Raw genomic sequence first — 19,573 nt, forward strand, 5'->3', positions numbered from 1 at the left:
ATAGGATAATCAAGCACTGAAATGAGCAGTTTTCTTTACAGACTCCCAAGAAGAGTTGCTGGAAATCCCCAGGCTCTTCCAAAACTACACCAAGGAGATGTCCTCGTACTCCACAGACTCTGCCTTACACACCAGAAAGACTGTGGAAATCCCCCATGGAAGCAACACCTGCAAAACAGGCGATTCTGAAGGAATGTTTCAAAGACCCCTCCTCGCATGGCTGTGAATCGCCTTCTGGAGAAAAAGGATACTCCCTAGGGAAAGAATTTGCCTCTCCCCTGGAAAAGACAATACCAAGAACTCCCAGAAGGCAAGATGGCCAGCCACCTGAATTTCTGCAGAATTGTACTTTGTCACACTCAGTAAGTTCCAGTCCAGAATGTGCTTCCTGCCCAGGAGCCCAGACTCCACCCGCTGTCCAGACCAGGAGTCAATGTCTGACTCCTGTCAGATACTCCCTCAGAACACCTGTGAAATTGGCAGCCACGGGGCTGCTAGGAAGAGCTGACTTCCTAGAGACATCCCCTAATCAAAACAGCCAAGGTCCCAAAGTCCCTGGTGCTTCTCAGGCAGAGGAACCAGTACAGAAACTAAAGGCCAACGATGTCAAAACCCCAAAGAGACCAGAGAATATGACTATTACTTCCTCCCCATCTACTTCTCCAAAGAGTCTATCTAAGTCTCCTTGCCGTGATATTTCTGAAAAGAGTCCATGCAGAAAATCTTTGATAGACTCTTCTCCTAAAAAACTGGATTGGAAAATGCCCCAGAATGTAGCCACATCTCTCTCCTGTTCTCTTCCCTCAACTCCCCCCAAAATGTCACAGACCGCTATATCTGAAACCATTCCTCCGGCACCCCCTTGTAAAATCGGGAAGAAGTATAGAAATTCTTCTGGTCTTGCCAGGAGCTTCCTGGAGTACCAGCTTAACACTGCTCACCTTGCTGTGGCTGGCATGACTCCCAAAGCCACTGCCGTCACAGACTCGAGAGAGGAGCGGGAGGAATTTAGCCTCTCTCCTCGGTCTTCTCCAGAAAGACACAGTGCCCCTGGAACTGGTCCAGGGGGCGACTGGCATGTTACCTCCCCTGCGCTCATTGCAAGTGACACAGAATATCTCACTCTCCTTGATAAAGCTGAACACCATGGCAGTGATACCTCGAATAATAACATTTCTCCAGCAGAAAGTGAGGGGTTAAGGACAGTGATCCCTGACGAGAAGTCTTCCCTGTCTAACCCTGGCACTCCTCCATCTCCTCCTTTCTCTGGGCCCAGCTCTCCTGTGACACCGTCCTACGACCTGTGCAGTACCACAGACGGAAGGCAGCAGCACACTGCAGCCCAGCAAGACACTCTGCAAGTTTCAACTCAATTTCCGAAAGCCTCTGCCAGCCCACAGACTTACGAGGTTGAGCTGGAGATGCAAGCCTCTGGCCTTCCCAAGCTTCGAATTAAAAAGGTTGATTCCAGCTCTTTGTTAGAAGCCGAACCCCTAAGAAAGGAGGCTAGCTCTCTGGGAGAGGAGACCTCATTCCCTGGTCTTGGCATGCCCAGGGCCAGTAAGTTCTCAAGCAAACCCGAAACCACCTATATGTCACCCCCCTGCCTTCACTCCTCACATAGCACCCCTGGCAAGAGCGGGGGACAAACCTACATCTGCCAGTCCTGTACCCCAACCCACTGCCTCTCTAGTACTTCGTCGCCTTTTCAAACAGATATTGGGGTTCCTTGGACACCATCTCCCAAACACAGTGGAAAGACTACTCCTGACACGATCAAAGGCTGGCCCAGGAGGAAGAGGGCAGTGGACTGCAGCACTGGCACCTCCGCTGGGAGAAGTGAAGTCAGTGCTGACCTCCCTGGGATCATGTCAGTGCTTGAGCCGGAGGGCAAGGAGTCGGGGTTTGAACTTGGCATCGACAAGCCCCATGCCTTGGGGGATTTTGAACTCGAGGGGGTATGTCAGCTGCCAGACCATTCACCTCCCAGAGATGGTATGCCCAAGGCTGAGGAATCCTCATGGGGACAGTTTGGATTGGGTTCCAGAAAGAGACTCCTCTCTGCCAAGGAAGAAGCTGAGTATCGAGGCAAAAGAGTTTGTGACAACAAGAGAGGAAGCTTGGAAGGTTTTAGCAAGGCAAACGAAGAGAGGTCCCCAAGAACCAGCGTGCCACAGCTCCCTTCTATAGGGGACGACGAGGTCTTCGATTCAGGTGAGTTTGTTTTTGAATGTTTTCCACATGGTTTCTGTCAAGATGTGGGTTTGGTGAGGAGGCATTTAAGAGTTGCTTCTTAAGGCAGCTCGGGTCTCCTAGAGGGAGCTGCTGGGCTGGGTTTACATGTGTGGACTCTCTTCAGGTTCTAGCCCACCTCCCTGCTGCATTGTGCGGAGCTGCCTTTCTGCCAGTGGCCTCCAGGCCCTGACCCAGTCTCCACTGCTCTTGCCGGGAAGAACACCATCCTTTCAAGGCGGAGACACCAGAGGTAATTTGTTCAAGTCCTGATTCTGTTACCAGGATCTAACTCATATCCTTTGGGTAACTCTTGGCACTCTGTCAGGGTCTTCAGGAGAGTTGTTTCCAGAGGCATCTTCAGGAATGCCGGAGTGTGGGGGAGATAACTTTGTGCCTCAGTGTCATGTGTCCATCCCAGAGAGACTTCACATTACAGTTGCTATGCATTTTAACAGAAACCCCCTCAAAACTCCATTAAAATACTTCAGTCTTCTTGAAAATGACTGAAGTGGGTGTATGACATATTGCTATTCTGCAGTCATTAGGATCTGAAAAGAAAAGCGTGCCTTGAGTAACATGAGAATAGATAGTATGTAGGGAGTCAACTGTTGCCCTGCAGTTGGTTTATACCCATGTTTTTCTGAATATTTGGGATGATAGACCTTGACCCCACCTGGAAAAGAATAGGATTTGGCCTATTAACTGCACTGGTTAGAAAGGTTTCCTTCTGCCCCTAGAACTGAAGGGGAATATAGGTGTGGGTGGACTTAAAACAATTGCCCTTCTGTGCTTTTCTTCCCTGGAGACTGATGTAAGTCACAGCATAGTGACTGAGGTTTATGTAAGCCACAGCATAAACCTCACCCATCTGATACCTAAAAACAATGCTCAAAATATCAAACTGAGGGGATTCAAACCACAGGTACTTTGCATTTCCACAGCTGCTTATTGCTGTCAGCTAGCTACATAATCATGGATAGAGGGCCTTGTAAAAAGCTTAGATAATATTTGTGCAGCGTGAGATAACCTACAAGCAATGCTGATTTTCTTAAGTGTAACCCTCCTCAGTTTAAAGCCATTTTCTTTTGTTTAGTTCTCAGTTACTTCCCACATTGCAAATCTTTCTGCCTTTTTCTAGATGAGGACCTCGACATATTTCCCTCCTCCGCAGAAGAGTCCCCTTTCAGCCGCGCATTCTCAAGGAGACGCCCCATCAGCAGGACTTACACACGGAAGAAGCTGATTAGCTAGTCAGGGTGGAACCAGGCTGGGGGGCTTAGAATTAGACAGAACTGAGCCTGTCCTGAGCAACTGCCTCGGTCCCTGGACCACGAGCAGTGTTCGAGTGGTGTTAGGAATTCTAGACTTTCACCACACATGCATTCTTAGCCTTGTGCCCAGGGACTCAGTCCATCTGACCTAGGGCCTTTTTAGTCCTTTGTATGGAGCCCTGGGCATACTGCCCAGAAAAAGGAGTAACCTGGGTTTCTTAATGGAACCAAGAAAGTTCAAAAGATGAAGGCAAGTTGGCTCAGGTCTTAATCTGAATAAAGCAAATAGGAATCTCGTCTCAAACCTCTTACTGGGGTCAGCTTTCAAAGTCCTGTTTGAATGTCTTTGCATCATGAATCCATCCAATCCTCAGGCCCTACGCTTAATCCCCCCTCACCTGCCCGTTATTAGAAAGATGGAGGGCGGGCGATGGTGTAGCTGGTGCTATAAACCAGGCAGCCTGAGAGGTCAGCAGACTGGACAAGGCACTATAAGACTGGGATCCCATACCAGTCCCGTCCCACCCCACCTGTGACTCTGGGTAGGACCACTCTGCCTTGCTTGTGAACTGGGAAAGGAAGGATCCCTACAGTGTTCCTTGCAGAGCTGCTGTTAAAGCTTGGGCACTGGTATAGGGGGTATTTTATAAACTGTAAAGCACTGTGCACATACATGGACATGAAATAAAGACTGCATCTGGGGTGGCAGAACAAGTATTTTGCACCCCCATATAGAACAATAAAATCACCCGTGGTGACTGGGCATGTGGTACGTTTCTGTTTAACGTTCCAGCCGATGGCTGATTGTGACCAAGGACCAGCTCTACTGGTTTCTGTGGTCCGCGCTTCCAGGTTTGCCCCAAGAGTCAACCAGTTCACGGCACAGACCTCACTTGCTCATGGGAAGACCCTCGGCTGACTCATGGTTTCCTCCCGGAGTGCCCCCATCACAAGACTGTTCTGTCCTGGCCACGGGCCCAGCTACCAGTGAGGACTTGCCTCACTTCAAGTGTTCCAAGCCTCTTGTCTTCTAAGAAACCATTGCCTAAATCTAATTAGAGATAAATCTTTTAAGTGAAAACTCCTATTCTTTCCTTCAGATGTTATTTTTGTTTATTGTAAATTGTGTAAAAAATATTCTAAAACTTAGCTTTCCCAGTTCCCCTTATATACACAGGACCATTTAAATCACAAGCCTTTTGCCGTTGGCCACTCTGTGACAGATCCCGGATGGCCCCAGAACCACAGGCATGTACTGCGCTTCGCCCTTCCAGAACTCAGGCAAGCCAGAGGGCAGCAGTCAGGTACTGCCGCTTGAAGGGAGTGAGTGGTAGGGATTTGTATGTTATTTTAAAAACTGATTTGGGTCCAGTTCTTTTGGGCTGTGGCCCAATTTGTTGACTCTAATCAGTAAAGACCAGGCCCTTGATTTTGTGAGGTGAGGGCTGGAAGCGAAACGGCAGGTGACAGCACCTTCAGCAGGCTCCGTCTCCTGAAAGCCTACAGGGGGTTCTTCCTGACATCAATCATCCCTGGACTGGCTCTCCGGAGATCCCGCCGGGGCCTGGACAAGGGCCCAAAGTTCCAGGGCAGACTCCCCTCACCGACAGGCAACACCCGCCCCACCAGGGGCTCAGCCTCCTCCCACTGCCTCAGCTCCTCAGGGAAGCCCTGCTCGTCGCCACCCAGGCTCGAGCGTTTCCAGGTCAGTGGTAACGGGGCACGGACCAAGTCCCGCATCTCCTCCCGGACATGGGGGGTACCCTCAGTAAGAGGGGCCTGCCAGGGAGCTTCAGGAGCCGGGTGGAGCATGTCTTCACTCGCAGGCTGTCTGTTCTCCAGGCACAGGGTCCTCTTTTCCCCACCTGTCACCAAGAATAACGACATCCTGGTCAGAAACAGCAGTACCAGCACCTTCTCAAAGTCCCAAGTTCCCAATGCCCAGTACAGTAAGCAACATGGGAAGTAATCCATTAGGAACTCAAGTTAGGGTGATTTCGAAGCTGCCCCCCACTCAGGAAGTAATAGGCCTGATTTCAGAGCACCGTCCAACTCCATGATAACAGATAAAAATTACCCCTGCTCTGGCCTGAAGCATTCAAACTACTGAGCTTCTGTTTTAGTTCCTGGTTTATCCACAGGTGGCGGCCCAGTTCCCTCTCCAGAGCTTGAATCCTGGTCTCGTATTGCCTCTTGCTGTCAGCTAAGCCTTCACCAAGGTTGTCTAGAGTGAAAAGGCAGAGAAAAGAACAGTGAGGGGCTGCAGCTATGGAGGGCAGCAGCAGCCACCAGAGCCTTCAGGGTAGGCCAGGGCCTGTGAGCCAGTCCGTCGGCAGGGGTGCCTGACCTCGACTCTGCTGGAGGAGCAGCTGGGTGTTCTGTTCGTGCTCCTTCTGCTGCAGGGTGAGCTGGCGGTCCATCTCCAGCCGCTGCCGCTCCAGGGCCACCTCCAGCCAGTAGACCAGCCGCTGCTGCTCCTCGAGCTGCATCTCCAGCTCTGAGAAGGCGATCTGCTGCTGGTGCTGTTCCTCTCGGAGTGTCACCACCTGTCCCAGACCAAGCCAGGCTCAGACCAAACCTCCGCTCCCATCACCCAGGCCATCCTCCACGGGGCACCACAGATACTGACAAACCTGCCGTCGCTAGCCCCACGGCAGACATCAACAGGAAGTCGCCACAGTCTTTTCCTGCCTGCCAAGGCTTGGCTGCGTCCTTCGTAAAACTGTTCTAGGCACCAATTTTCAGACGGCTCGCAAGGTGAAGTTTATCTGCTATTCCTGCCTCAAACCTTTTCCTGGCCAGAGCCTCAAGCCATGGAATTGCATACTGTGGCCAGGATTTCTCAATCCCAACACTAGTGACATTTGGGGCCAGATAATTCTTTGTTGTGGAGGCTGTCTTGTGCATTGTAAGATGTTTAGCAGCATCCTTGGCCACTACCCACTAGATGCCACAGCACTCCAACATGTGCCATGTGACAACCAATGTCCCATGGGGTGCAAAATCATCCCCAGTTGAGAGCCACTGAGGTGGGCCAGGGCCCCCCAAAAGTGGTTAATCAGTCTGGGGGAGGGAAGTAGAGATTTTAGCTTCATTAAGTAAAATAGGCTTTGAGGAAGAGAGTCTAAGGCAGCCTGGAAACTGGAGGTGGTCCTGATTCTGCACCCCCACCCTATTCCAGGAGGAAATAGGGTTTTCTGGGGCTGCCATCAGACACCAACCCCACACAAGTTCCGGAAGGAGGCAGGTGACCCACCTTGTCAAAGTACTTGCAGAGCAGTGCTCTGGTCTCCGAGGATGAGAGGTAGCTGAGCTTGGCCATGAGGTTCATCTCACACTGAGACAGCAAGGAGGCCGAGGCGCGCAGCACCCGCTGACGGCACGTGATGGCCTCGTTCTTGTACTCGATAGCAGCATCCAGGGCCTCGATGGCCTCGTCCAGCTGGAACAGCGTCCGCTCCTCCTGTGGGGACAGGGATGTGCGTGGGTAGGGGTGCTGGGCTCCCTATACCTCAGAGCACCTGCTCCTTGAACAAGTGCCATGCTGACACAGTGCCACAGTGGTCAACACTTAGCCACAAATGTGTCATCAAATATCCCCTCCTCGGAACCGACTACATCAAGAGTGGTGCCTTCTGCTCTCTATGGCAGGACAGCAACCCCAACCTCAGCGTGAGAGGCAGAGCACGGCGCAGAGGCTCTTTACTAAAGTGCACTCCCCTGTCGAGGGATCGCCACTCGGGAAACCAGAATACCCTACACCAAACGGAAGACAAGGCTGGGTTTGCAGCAAAGGCACCAAGGGGTCTGCTGAAGTCTCTATTAACATAGGCGTTCTTCTCTGCTGTTCAGGAAAAGCAAAAGCCCTGAGACACTTTAAATGTGCTCCCGAGGCGGCTGGTGCCCACACAGGGTGCTGAGATGTGCGAGGCGTCGAATGCAGCACAGAGCGAAGGAACCGAGGTTAGCAAGGCCCAGCCCCTTCCCGTCCCACACAAGGGCACGAAGGCTGCGGGCAGAAGGGCCCAGTCCTGGGCTCTCACCAACCCCCCTCCCTCCCTCCTTTCTGGGCATAAGGGGAGGACGGAGGGAAGCTGTGCCCAAAAGAGCAAGGCTCAGGAGCCAGCAGAGAGCCAGAGCCAGGGGGCTGAGGAGCGCAGGTGGGCAGCAGGAGTCCAGGGCCGAGGCCCGTGACGGGCAGTACCTCAGGCGACAGCAGGCTGCCCTGCCTCAACTTGCTGTCGATCTCCAGGCGCTGCTTCAGCAGCAGGTCCTTCTCCTGGCGCAGGGTGTCGATCTCCCTGCGGATCTGCTGCTGGCTGTGGGCACTGCCCTGCCGCAGCTGCCCGCTCTTCTCCGACAGCTCTTTCTCCAGGTGCTCCAGCCGGCTGGACACACGCACGATGTCCTCACTGAGGGCCTGGGGCAGCAGCACCAAGGAGTAGGGAAGGAACAGGATCTCTCCCATGAGGATGACAGAAACCACCCAGCCATCCTCGGTCACTAAGGACGATGTGAGTCCTTTGGTCAGGAAACCTACAGTCCAGAAGTGAGGCCCTGCTCTGACAATGCGGGAGTGCCCTGCCCCGGGGGCCTGGCTGCTAGCCCTGCAGGTGCTCGGGGTGTGGGCACTGGAGGGGCCTCCAGAGATGGCCCAGAAAGAGGCAAAGGACAAGCAGCAGGCGGTGTGGCCCAAGGCGGAGTGAGGTGGCAGTGGCCTGTCACTGGATGCTGTGACTGGAGAGTATGTTACAGGAATTACAGGAAATGAGCGGCCAAACCCTGACGGCCCTTCAGGGAGCCTGGCGTGGGAGGAAGCGAGGGCTCCCGTGGCCACGTGAAGTCAGGGACCCTGCAGCGGTAGCCCAGAACCCTCGTGTCCTTACAGAGCCGGCTGGGCCATGGTTCCTGGCCTCCTTGCGTCTGGAACCGTCTGGAAATCTAGCCCAAGCACCTGCTATGGAGCAGGCCTGGGGTTTGTGCTTGACCCACTCTCATCCTCATTGCATCATAATGATTCCATCTGATGGAGGGGGAACTAAGACTCAGGAGCACACCTTCCTCCCCTACCCTCCTGTGCAACAGGAAGCAGTGCCAGGTGGAGCCAGTTTCAATTCCAGGCCCATCTGCCTCCAAAGCCAGTGAATGCTCCCTCTGTTGGGCTCTTCCCACTTATCTTTACCTGCCCAGGTCCAGGGCTAATGAGGTGAAATGCATCGCGGGATTCAGGTTCCTTTACCCACACATCAGAACGGGCCATAAGTGCCCAAAGGCCCTGGTGTTCTGACCGCTGAGCTACTGCCTAGTAGGACACAGCTTTAACTAACTGGAACCCGCCTAGCAGGAGCATCCCCTGGGAAGGTCTCACGTGGCAGGACCGCTCCTGGCTGCACCTCATCTGGCAGGGATTCACCTAGTGGCAAGATGACCTGGCCAGGATCTCATGTGGCAGGAACCTGAGAGATGTCCCCTGGCAGGGCCTACCTGGCTGGAGCGCAGGCGCTTGCTCTCCAGCCCTGTCTTCTCCTGCACCAGGACCTCCTTCTTGGCCAGGATGGCCTCGCGCTTGTGCAGCTCCCGCCCCAGCTCCTCCAGCGCCCGGCGCTGCTGCAGGACTTTCTCCATCTCCACATCCAGCCACTTCCTCTGCTCCTCGATCTTCTAAGGGAAGGAGGTGGGGGGGACTCAGTTCTCACCTTCGTCTGTGGGCAGTGACCGTGGTGTCCCCACCAGCTGACTCCCACGGCCCTGGTGACCAGTCCTCCCCCCGCCCCCCACCTCCCCACCCGGGCCCCACCTGCTGCTGCTCCAGGCTGACCACGGAGCCATTGCTGCCGCTGCGCCTCTTCCTTTGGAATGCCGCGATCTCTTCCGTCTTGATCTTCAGGATCTTCTGCTGCTGCTCATGCTTCAACTCCAGCTCCTGGGGAGGGGGCAGGCGGGGAGCTCAGCAGGCAGGGCCTCCAGCTCCCGGGGAGGGGGCAGGGCAGGGGAGCTCAGGGGGCAGGGCCTCCAGCGGGCAGGGCCTCCAGTGGGCAGGGCCTCCAGCTCCCAGGGAAGGGGCAGGGAAGGGGAGCTCAGCGGGCAGGGCCTCCAGCTCCCGGGGAGGGGGTGGGCAGAGGAGCTCAGCGGGCAGGGCCTCCAGCTCCCAGGGAGGGGGTGGGCAGAGGGGGGGGTGGCTCAGCAGGCAGGGCCTCCAGCTCCTGGGGGAAGGGGCGGGGCAGGGGAGCTCAGCGGGCAGGGCCTCCAGCTCCCAGGGAGGGGGTGGGCGGGGGGGGGCTCAGCAGGCAGGGCCTCCAGCTCCCGGGGAGGGGGTGGGCAGGGGAGCTCAGCGGGCAGGGCCTCCAGCGGGCAGGGCCTCCAGCTCCCGGGGAAGGTGCGGGGCGGGGGGGGCTCAGCGGGCAGGGCCTCCAGGTCCCTGGGAAGGGGCGGCACGGGGAGCTCAGCGGGCAGGGCCTCCCTGGCACCAGCACCTTCCCAGGGCCCTGTCTGGGACCCTCAAAGCCTCAGGGAGCACCCTTCCCACCCACACACAGCCTGCAAGAGATACCCCAACCTCCCCCAGGTCTCTCTGGGATCTGCAAACACTCCTCTAGCCCCAAGATGCCAGATACCTTATAACTAACTAAATCCTAACTCTAGTCTTCAGTTTCCTGAAGACTATTCCTATAATTCTCATTTTCAGATGAAAAACAAACTCAGAGAGGCTACGTGATCTGCCGTGTAGGGTCACATGGCTGTGAGCGGTGGGTGGGAGGAGCAGGGAGTCAGGGACAGACCTGTCCAGGCTTCCCCCCAGCTGGACACAGACCCACCCAGCCAGAGCCCACCTTGACACGGTGCTGCCGCTTGGTCATCTCCGTCTCCAGGCGCCGCTTCTGCTCCGTCTCCTCGCGCAGCCGCCTCTGCAGCTGGCCCTGCTGCTGCCGCATGAGCTGCACGTTCCTCTCGAGCTCCCGCAACCGCCGCTCACTCTGGGTTGACAGCGACACCAGCCGCTCCGTCACCTGCTTCTTCTCCTTCAGCACCTGAGATGGACAAAATCTCCGCTGGGCCTCACAGGGGCCACCCGCGAGCCGGGCATGGGGCCTGACACTCAACAAGGATGGGCAAGTGGACAGAGGGAGAGTTCCAAGGGCAATGGTGGGCAATGGACTAGTCATAATACTGGTAGCTGACACTTCCACAGCATTTACTATATACTATATATATATAATCTATATACCAGGCACTCAACTCAGTGCTCTGCGTGTATTAAATAATCTGAGCAATGCTATGAAAGAACACGACGATGATCATACAGGTTAGGAAACTGAGGCACAGAGAGGTTAGGAAAGTTGACCAAAGACACACAGCTAGTAAGTTGGGATTCAAACCCAAGCAGTCTGGCTCCAGAGCCCCTGCTCTCAATCATTCTCCTGTCTTGTCTTGGACACCTGAGTTGATAAAAGAAGAGAAAAATAATAGATGGAAAGGTGGGTAGACAGACAGGTCAATGGGATATAAAGGTCAAAAATAGGATAAAACATAGACTGATAAGAGGGAATGGAAGGGTGGATGGACACACAGATAAATGGACAGTTGGTCACATCAACTGATGAAAGGATAAAGGGATGGATTATATGAGCTGACAGATGGCAAAAGGATGGAATGGAGGAACAAGTGAATAGATAGCTAGAAGGCGAGTTAGGTGGAGGGAGAGGAAGGCTGCATGGTGGAGGGTGACTTTTCTTTAGATGACTGCCCCCCTCATTTGTCTCCTAGATGGGTTCAGGCATGACCCGCTTCCCTGCCTCTGTAAAGACTGCCAGCCTCGCCCTGAAAAAGGCCAGGCAGGAGCTGGCACCACCAGTCAGGGCCTCGGCCCGCACAGCTTCCACACAGAGTTTGGGTGCCCCTCTGGCACTGCACTAGGCCCCGGCACTGACCTGCACCTGGCTCTGGGCCGCAGCGACCCTCCTCTGGAACTCCTGGAGCCGGGACCGCTCACCAGCGTCCTGGGGCTCCTGGCCCTCAAGCTCCCGCAGCTGCCTCTGGCCTTCACTAAGCTCGGCCCGCACCCGCTCCGCCTCCTGCTCCAGCTCCCGGATGCGCTGGCTGTGCTGGCGATTCAGGGCCTGAGCCGCCTTCCCTGGAAGGAGAGGGGGGCTGCGTCAGCACAGGCCAGCCCTGCTGCCCAAAAGAGCCCAAGAGAGCCCAAAAGAGCATAACCCCTGGGATTTTGCAGGCCTGTCAGCCCCAGACACCTGCAGGGGTTTGCCAAGCCTCTGGACCACCAGTACTGTGATTTGCCTAGTATTTTCCTTTAAATCAGTTCACTTTTACAATTAGCCTCATCTTCAGCAGTGACACAGAAATTATAGTTTAACTGGTTTTATCTTTTCCTAACACCCCTTAAAATACATATGCAACTTGGACCTGCATATAATTAAGGCACTGGAACTAACTTCCATTTGCAGGAAGTGTGGAAACAAAAGAACAAGTTAAATGGCACCAAAAGGAAGCGGAGACAAACCCAGAACATTCTGGGTTGGAGACATTCTTAAGGACAACTGCAAAATGAGAGAAGGAAGACTCAGAGACCAAGCAAGCAGATGCAATTGTGTGGACCAAGTCTGATTCCAGCAAACACGGCCGAATAATTGAGGGACTATGGATGGGCATTAGATGGCACTAATTTTGTTAAATGTCCTAATGGCATGATGGTTAGGTAAGAAACGGCCAAAATTTTTAGAGTGGCATGCTGGAAGAGGTGGAATAAAATGACATGATCTCTGGGATTTGCTTCAAAATAGTTCAGCAAAGAAACACAGGAGGGATGAAGTGAATGTGGCAAAGTGTGGGATAAGTCTAGGTGATGGGTGTAGGAGTTCCCTGTATGTAGTCTCGCTTTTTGAATGTATGCTCATAAACTTTCATAATGGATCTTGTAATAAACGAATTCATAACTATTAAAATAGAAGGGGCCAACCAGTCACCGAAAATCAGCCCCCAACCGTTCACATGTATCCCAGCAGCGGACATGGCACAGCTGGAGACACCCGGTCATCGGTCTGTCACTGGGTGCCCCTAGGTCCAAAGGCTCCGCGCCCAGCACAGTGGCTGACACAGGGCAGATGCATCACAAGCAATAACAAGAAATAACTGCAATAGGAAGAGACAGTTGTCATGCTTCCCAAGAGTTCTCAGTATTTTACTGGAATTAACTCATCTCATCCTCCAAACAATCCTATGGTGCAGTAACTACTCCCATTTTAGAGATGAGGAAAGTGAGGCAGAGCGGGGGTGTGCCACTTGTTCAAGGTCACACAGCTGGAAGGTGAGGCCACCCGGCCCTCCTCACCCGCTTCTGCCGTGCACGGGAAGTCACGGGGCGCCCCTCACCTGTGCGGACCAGCTCCCCGATGAGCTCCTCCTTCACGCGGATGTTGATGGCCAGCTCCCGGATCTTCTGCTGGGCCTGGGCCAGCCGCCACTCAGAGGCCGGGCCGGCAGGCGCCTTGTTCCCGCCGGCCGCTGTGACGTATGGGCCCTGTCAAGGCCGCTGCCCGCCCGACGGTGGGGAGAGATGCAGGAGGGGTGGGGGAAGCCGGGCCCTGGGCAGCGCGGTGTGGGGGCCTCTCCACGCCACCCAACTCACCTCTGCGCCCCAGGACGGCCACACCCAGCTCCTCAAGGCGAAGCTCCGGGCCCTTCCTGTTGGGTGGACTCCCCAGACAGGCCCCCGCCCTCCGGCTCCAGTTGCTGATCCCATTTCTGGAGGACAGAAGCAGGAGTTAGCACCTTTCCCCAGCCCTGCCCCAGACAGCCCCCAACAAGGCTGGGAGGGGGGAAAAGCAGCCACCAGGCCGTCCACGCCCCCAGGTCAAACGCAATCCCCAGATGGAAGTCTTAGGACTCTGAGATGGAGGCTGTGAAGCAGGGGGCCTGGGCCCATCCTGCCGCCACCCACCCCAGTGGGGTCTCCTGGCTCAGAACCCACAGCCCCTGGCCTGCTCTGCCCCAAGACTCGCCGGGGCAACACCAGTGGGGGCACCCTGAGACCCGAGGGCAAAATTCACTGCTGTCAGGCAGGACACAGGAGGTCCTCCTCCCGCCCAGCCCTGGCCCCCAGTGGGTGCCCATCAGGCCCGGGCAGTGGGTCCCTCTCACCTGCGCAGGTGCAAGGCCCGCTTGGGCGGCTCCTCCTCTTCGTCCTCCTCTGATGGAGTTGGGGAGCCTCTTCCCAGCTGCCCTCCCTCGGCCAGCGGCTCGGCCCCCGCTTCCCTGCCACCTGTCCGCTGCTGTGGGAGGGTCAGGGTTTCACAGCAGGAACGCTTCCAGGCGCCCTCAGTCACTGGGCATGCCCTGCCTCGCACGCCCTCCCCACGTCTCTGCCTCCCCAAGCCCAATCTTTACATTCAAGATTGAACATGATTTTTTTGACACCTCTGGGAAATCTTTCCAGTCTCAAACCCGAGACAATAGCTTCCTCCTCTCTCCATACCCCACCCTTAACTCCCACAGCATCTGGCACTCCCCAGGTGACAGTCTGCCCCTTCTATCTTGTGTACTTCCCACCAAGAAGACCCTGCCAGAAATGTGTACCTGACAGACTTCTGCCATCCCAAGTCCTCCCATCCCTCAGTCCCTTGAGCCTTTAGAGCTGAACTGACACAGAGCATTCAGGTAGATACAGGAGTAGCCTTGGTCCAAATGGCCCCAAATGAGAGGACCAGACATAGCAGAACAAGAGACCAGACACAGGAGAACAGGTTAGGGTGCAATGGAAAGATGAACTTGCAAAGAGAGCCATCCAATGACAAAAAAGGTGTCTCAGAGATGGTGAACTCTTCATCTCTGGAGGTATGCAAGCTTTCAATCCAGTGCTGGAAGCCAGAACCCTCTCTTCACCATCTCACTCCAAGCAATCTCCAGCTACTCCCAGGAAACCACTGCCCCAAAGCATCAGACCCTCCTGAGAGCCCCAGAGAGCCCCGGAGTCACCCAAATCTTGGAGCAGGGGCATTTCACATCTCACGGCTGGTCCCATGAAAACATGAGGTGAGGAACATGTGCCCTAACACTGCCCTGCCCCTGCCCTGCCCAGTCCAGCAGGACCCAATGGCTGCCCTGTCTCGCTACCTCCTCACCTCTCCCCACTGCTCAGGACGAGCTTCATCTGCAGGAAAGCAGGCAGGGAGCCCCAGGCCAAGCACGTGGGTGTGAGCACTCCTCAGGGGGGCTGTGTGAGGCCGGGGCACAAAAGACCCGGGAGGCAGGTCCTGCAGGAGCCCCGGGGCCCCCCAGCCAGGCCGCACCGTCTCCAGCCGCAGCCGCAGCTCCGCCATCTCTTTCTGCTGCTCTCGCAGACGGTCACTCTATAGGACAAGGGCTGAGTGCTGATGGGGAGAGAGGCTCTGGCCGTAGGATGCAGGTGCCGGGATGGAGTGGGCAGGGATGGTGGGGGCAGGGGTACCGGGGCCACGGTGCCGGGGCAGCAGTACCAAGGCCAGGGGTGTTCACTGACAGGCAGAAACGTAGGAAACTGAAGAACCCTGCCCAGATGGGAACTCTCATACATACAGGGCTCAGCGGCCTGTAAAGGAGAGCACTGCCCACACACCCATTCCACGGACACAGAAGGGCAGCTCAGAGTGGGTGAGTGCCCCATGGACACACACCAGCCTCTAAGCCACCCCACGCTAGTTCAGGCAGAAGCTCTCACCCCACCTGCACGTCCCCTTATCACACCCCCTTCATCATTGTGAGCAGAGACCACGAGGAGCAGGGCCCACCCTGTCACGGCCTGGCTCCACTGACCCTCTCTGCTACCCCATCTCCCAACAGCACTTGTGGCCATCCCGCAAAGCTGAGCTGCTAGGCGGCTGCCCAAACTCAACCGCTCCGCTCTGTTCCTCACCTCCACACTCTGCTCACACGGGCACCCCCGTCTCAGCCTGTCTCCGGCCAGCCTGGCTAACTCCATCAGCTCAGACCTGCCACCCCCGGAACCTTCCCTGCACTGGAGAAGGGGGACCCACCTGCAGCTTGTACTGCTCCATAGCATCCTCCAAGGCTGCCAGAAAGTCTCGGTTCTCCTCCTCCAGCCGGGCCACCTGGGCCTGCAGGCTCAGCAGCTGCTGTGTGCCCTCCCCTTCCTGGGGCAGGAGAGAGGCTTCAGGACGAGCTGCCAGGGCAACTCCGAGGACACTGCCCCCAGTTCCCCAGCCCTGCCTGCAATGGGGCTCCAGACCCATGGTGGGGTGGGGACCCCAGACCACGCCTGGCCTGGGATACCCATGCAAGCCGTATAAGCTAGCTCTGATAATCAGTGATTATTCGCCTTATGAATTATAACATCACCACTATTACACTAGGAGCAAGTTTCTGGGCCTTCAGCTTGTTAGACATTCAGCCCTCACACACCCCCAAGGCTAAAAACTAACCTTATCCCCACTTTACAGATGGGGACCCCCAGGTGGGTGAGGTTAAGGAAAGTGACCAAGGTCATCAGCACAAGGGAATGAATGAATTTTTAGCGTGCTCTGCTAATGGACAAGCGGCAGGCCACGGCTACAGGCGTAGGGACCCTCTCCCCCGACCCCCCCACTCCGGCCCCGGGCCCCAGGGCCACCCAGCCCTTGGCCACCTGCTGCCCGCACGGCCCCCGTGCGGCCTGCTCCTCGGCGGAGGCGCTCTCGACGCCGCTGTCAGGCCCGGAGGCGGAACTCAGGGCACTGCGTTCGCCCTCGACGGTGCCCAGCCAGGCGCGCAGCTTGCGGGCGGCGGCGCCGGGCAGCCCGGGCTCGGCCTGCAGCTCGCGGAGGAGGCCGCAGGCGGCGGCGGCGCGGGCCCGGTAGCGTGCGCACTCGGCCCCCAGGCGGGCGGCGGCGGCGGCGGCTGGGACCGGGCCGCGGCGGCCGCGGTGGATGATGCGTGTCTCCGAGCGGTGCCGCGGAGGACCCCGCGCCCCAGCCGCCGCCTCGTCGGGCGCGCGCTCGGCCTCAGGCCGCCAGTTGACCGTGGCGCGGTTGCGGATGCTCTGGGCGCGGCTGGCGTAGTTGAGGGTGTTGAGGGTCTCGTCGAAGTCGCAGGCCGAGGGGCTGACGCAGGCCACCATGACGGTCTTGGCGTTCCCGCCCAGCGAGTCTTTGAGGATCCTGAGGGCGAAGCGGTCAGGGCCCCTCGCGCCAAGACCAAGCGTCCCGAGGCTCCCCCAAGGTTCCCCGAGGCTCCCCCGTGGTTCCTCGTGACTTCCCCGAGGCTCCCCAAGGCTTCCCCGTGGCTCCCCGACTCCCCGAGGCTCCCCCGGTGGTTCCCCGTAGCCCCCCGAGGCTCCCGCGGGCAGGCCCTGGGTACCCCCGGCTGCACTGGATGGCGTCTCCGCCCCGCCTGCGCCCGGGGCTCACCGCGTGATCTTGGAGTCGCGGTAGGGGATGTGGCTGCCGCGGCGCTGCGGATCGGCCAGGGCGCTGATGACGTTGCCCAGGGCCAGGAGGCTGCTGTTGATCTGGATGCTCTCCCTAAGCCGCTCATCCGAGCCCCCCGTCTTGAGCACCCTCTCGGAGCCCGCCAGGTCCACGAAGTGGAACTTGGAGACCAGCAGCTGGCCGGCAGCGGGCCGGGGCAGGCGGCTGGGGGCGCGCCCGCGCTGCTCCAGGGTCACCGTGAAGACGGTGTGCGAGCGGCTGGAGAGGCGGTTGAGGTGCGTGGCGCCCGTGTGCCGCGCCGCATTGCCCATCTCCAGCAGGCTCAGCACCTCGTCCAGGCCCTCCACGTCCACCTCCTTCACCCCGCACAGCACTGTGGGCACAGCGGCTGTAAGCCCGGGCAGGCAGGCAGGACCAGCCCTCTTCCTGGCCCTGTCCATCCTGGTTTGGCCTTGAGAAGCTCCAGCATTCACCCCCAAACCGTGACCACCTCAAAGCCTTGCACCCTGGGTGCATGATTATAATACACTCCAGGGCTGGGGTCTCCTGAAACAAGTACTGCTCCCAGACAGGTGAGCCCCCCTCTGGGCAGGTGAGCCTCCCCAGGCCAGCTGGCCCACCTCAGTCCCCCTGGAGGAGGGGAGGGGGATTCCTACCAACATTCCCACGGTCATCCTCCCGGAGCTGGATGTCCCGGCTGGCAGTGCCCACCTCGAGCAGGTCGCGGAACTCTTCCTTGTACACTTCCAGGTAGGACACGTGCACCAGACAATCGAGCAGGTCATTCTCGTCGATGAGCTTGAAGGCCTCCGCCATGGCCCGTGGGATGATGCCCTGCTCGTCCTCATGGAGGGAGGCTGGGGAGACACCGCAGGGCCTCCTGCCACCGCGCCTGCAGCCGGCACCGCGCGAGACCCCCGCCAGCAGCTGGAGGAGGGGGCTCCAGAGTGGAGGAGGCAGCGGCAGAGGCCAGGCTGGGCTGGGCAGCCTGAACCAGGCAGGGCGCCAGGGTAGCCAGAGAACAGGTCAGGCAGCAAAACAGAACGACAGAGTTGGAAGGAACCTCTCCTGGTTCAACCAATCCACTGCACTCCTATAGAATATCAACACCCTTGACTTGACTCCTCCTGGGAACAGGGAGTTCATTACCACGGCCTGTGTGCTCTGTTATCTAAACGGTCCCCTTAAACTTATCCAGAAGAAGTAATCAGAGGGTGTTCAGAGCAGGGTTTTTTAAAACTTCAAAAAAAAATGCAAACAGCCTAAGTGTCTATCCTAAGACCCAGCGGCCATCCTGGTGACCCCGAGACCTGCAGCTTCCCTGCCCTTCCTCCCCAGATGCCCCAGAACTAGGCAGAGGGGCCCCATCTCTACATGGCAGTTGAGAAAGCCGCCCACCTCCAAGGACCGCCCTCCCATGGGCGCACCTGAGGCTTTTCCTGCCCAGCCTGTCCCCACTCTGGGCTGCAGACTCTGCCGCACCCTGCTCCCCCTCATCCAGCACCCCCAACTTCCTGCAGGGAATGCAGCGAAGGGACAGGGACAGACATTCAGGAGACCCTGAGGGCCGTCAGCAGGGTCACTCACCCACGCTGGCTTCCCCCATGGTGTACGTCTTCCCAGAGCCCGTCTGACCGTAGGCAAAGACGGTGGCGTTGAAGCCCTCGAAAAATGCCTCCAAGAGGGGCTGCACGCAGGCCTGGTACACAGCCTCCTGCCCCGAGTCCTCGGCCAGCACCATATGGAAGCCAAAGTGGCGGTCGCGGCCCAAGGTGACGCGGCCATGGCCCGGCTCCACGCGCAGGCAGCTGTGGTGCCCGTGCAGCAGCTCCTTGGGCAGCAGCGGGCGGACTCGCAGGGCCACCCTCACAGGGGCCTCCTCTGCCCCTGGTGCCCTCTGCGCCTCCAGCCCCATGTCCAGGGAGGGCTGCTTCGGGCCCTGCTGAGAGAGGGAGAGGCCCCTGCGTCAGGTGACTCGGAGCCAAGGCTAGCAGCGCCTGACCTTGGAGGGATGCAGGGGAAGGGTCAACGTCCAGGACACCCACCACACGCTGACCGGTTCCCAAATGCGGCAGGCACAGTAAAGTCCTACACAGTTCCTGTCACAGCCCCTTTCACTGGCAAAATAAGAGGCTAAATCCTCTGTTGACACCCCAGGGCTCCTGTGCTCCAGCTGCACCCTTCCCCTGTAACCCCGTCTCCCAGAAGACACCCCACCCCTTGCACACACACACACACACACACACACACACACACACACACACACACACACCAAGGAACTCCTTTCTTAACACGCACTGGATTTTCCAAAGTCAGCCTGTATCATATCACACATACCCCACCTTGCTTTCTTCAAAATACTCAGCCATTCCTTCAAGGCCAGGCCCTATCACCGCAGCCACCCAATCCCACCTAAGTATCTTTCGGGTCTCCCGATTCTCCCTGTGGCATTGTGCAGGCCTGCCAGGCCACCCACATCCTGCGGGGATTTTTACCAGCTTACCCCTTCCAAAGTGGGAGCCAGAAGCATCTTTCAAAAGAAAAAGTAAAGGCGACTGTGTCACTCCCCTGCATCACTGTCCCCTCCAAAGGCTCCCCACCGCCTTTAGGGTTCAAACCTTAACAGGCCCTGCCTCCCCTCCTGCTGTGCCCCAG

The 19,573-nt window shown here is 57.4% G+C and overlaps 2 protein-coding genes across 3 annotated transcripts in view; one reads left to right on the forward strand and one right to left on the reverse strand.

The window, feature by feature from the left end:
* The window catches only part of TICRR (TOPBP1 interacting checkpoint and replication regulator), a 71,381-nt gene extending 67,117 nt beyond the window's left edge, over window positions 1-4,264 (forward strand). For both annotated transcript variants that reach the window (XM_077124173.1, XM_077124172.1), the window contains exons 20-22: window positions 42-2,214; window positions 2,360-2,485; window positions 3,374-4,264. In XM_077124173.1, coding sequence (XP_076980288.1) covers window positions 42-2,214; window positions 2,360-2,485; window positions 3,374-3,486 — 2,412 coding nt within the window. In that variant the 3' untranslated portion in view covers window positions 3,487-4,264. The remainder of the gene's footprint in view (window positions 1-41; window positions 2,215-2,359; window positions 2,486-3,373) is intronic.
* A 342-nt stretch (window positions 4,265-4,606) lies between these two features.
* On the reverse strand, window positions 4,607-19,047 carry KIF7 (kinesin family member 7). The gene is made up of 18 exons (XM_077124174.1): window positions 18,506-19,047; window positions 17,575-17,775; window positions 16,898-17,291; window positions 16,138-16,648; window positions 15,530-15,646; window positions 14,639-14,866; window positions 13,659-13,789; window positions 13,147-13,262; window positions 12,891-13,022; window positions 11,435-11,637; window positions 10,337-10,534; window positions 9,304-9,429; window positions 8,991-9,167; window positions 7,711-7,926; window positions 6,763-6,969; window positions 5,854-6,052; window positions 5,584-5,730; window positions 4,607-5,371 (listed from the first exon to the last, which is right to left on the reverse strand). Exons 1-18 carry the CDS (start codon window positions 18,831-18,833, stop codon window positions 5,007-5,009), a joined length of 3,996 nt encoding a protein of 1,331 aa, XP_076980289.1. The 5' UTR covers window positions 18,834-19,047; the 3' UTR covers window positions 4,607-5,006.
* Between the last annotated feature and the right edge of the window lie 526 nt (window positions 19,048-19,573).

The sequence above is a fragment of the Tamandua tetradactyla genome, chromosome 12 (assembly GCF_023851605.1).
Source record: "Tamandua tetradactyla isolate mTamTet1 chromosome 12, mTamTet1.pri, whole genome shotgun sequence".
NCBI lineage: Eukaryota > Metazoa > Chordata > Mammalia > Pilosa > Myrmecophagidae > Tamandua > Tamandua tetradactyla.

Coding starts and splice junctions, on each gene's coding strand:
- KIF7 (XM_077124174.1), bottom strand. CDS start 18,833: ATGGGGCTGGAGGCGCAGAGGGCACCAGGGGCAGAGGAGGCCCCTGTG. Junction 13,790..14,638: donor GTCCTGAGCAGTGGGGAGAG/GTGAGGAGGTAG, acceptor ACCCTCCCACAG/CAGCGGACAGGTGGCAGGGA. Junction 5,372..5,583: donor TGCTTCAGGCCAGAGCAGGG/GTAATTTTTATC, acceptor TCTTGGTGACAG/GTGGGGAAAAGAGGACCCTG.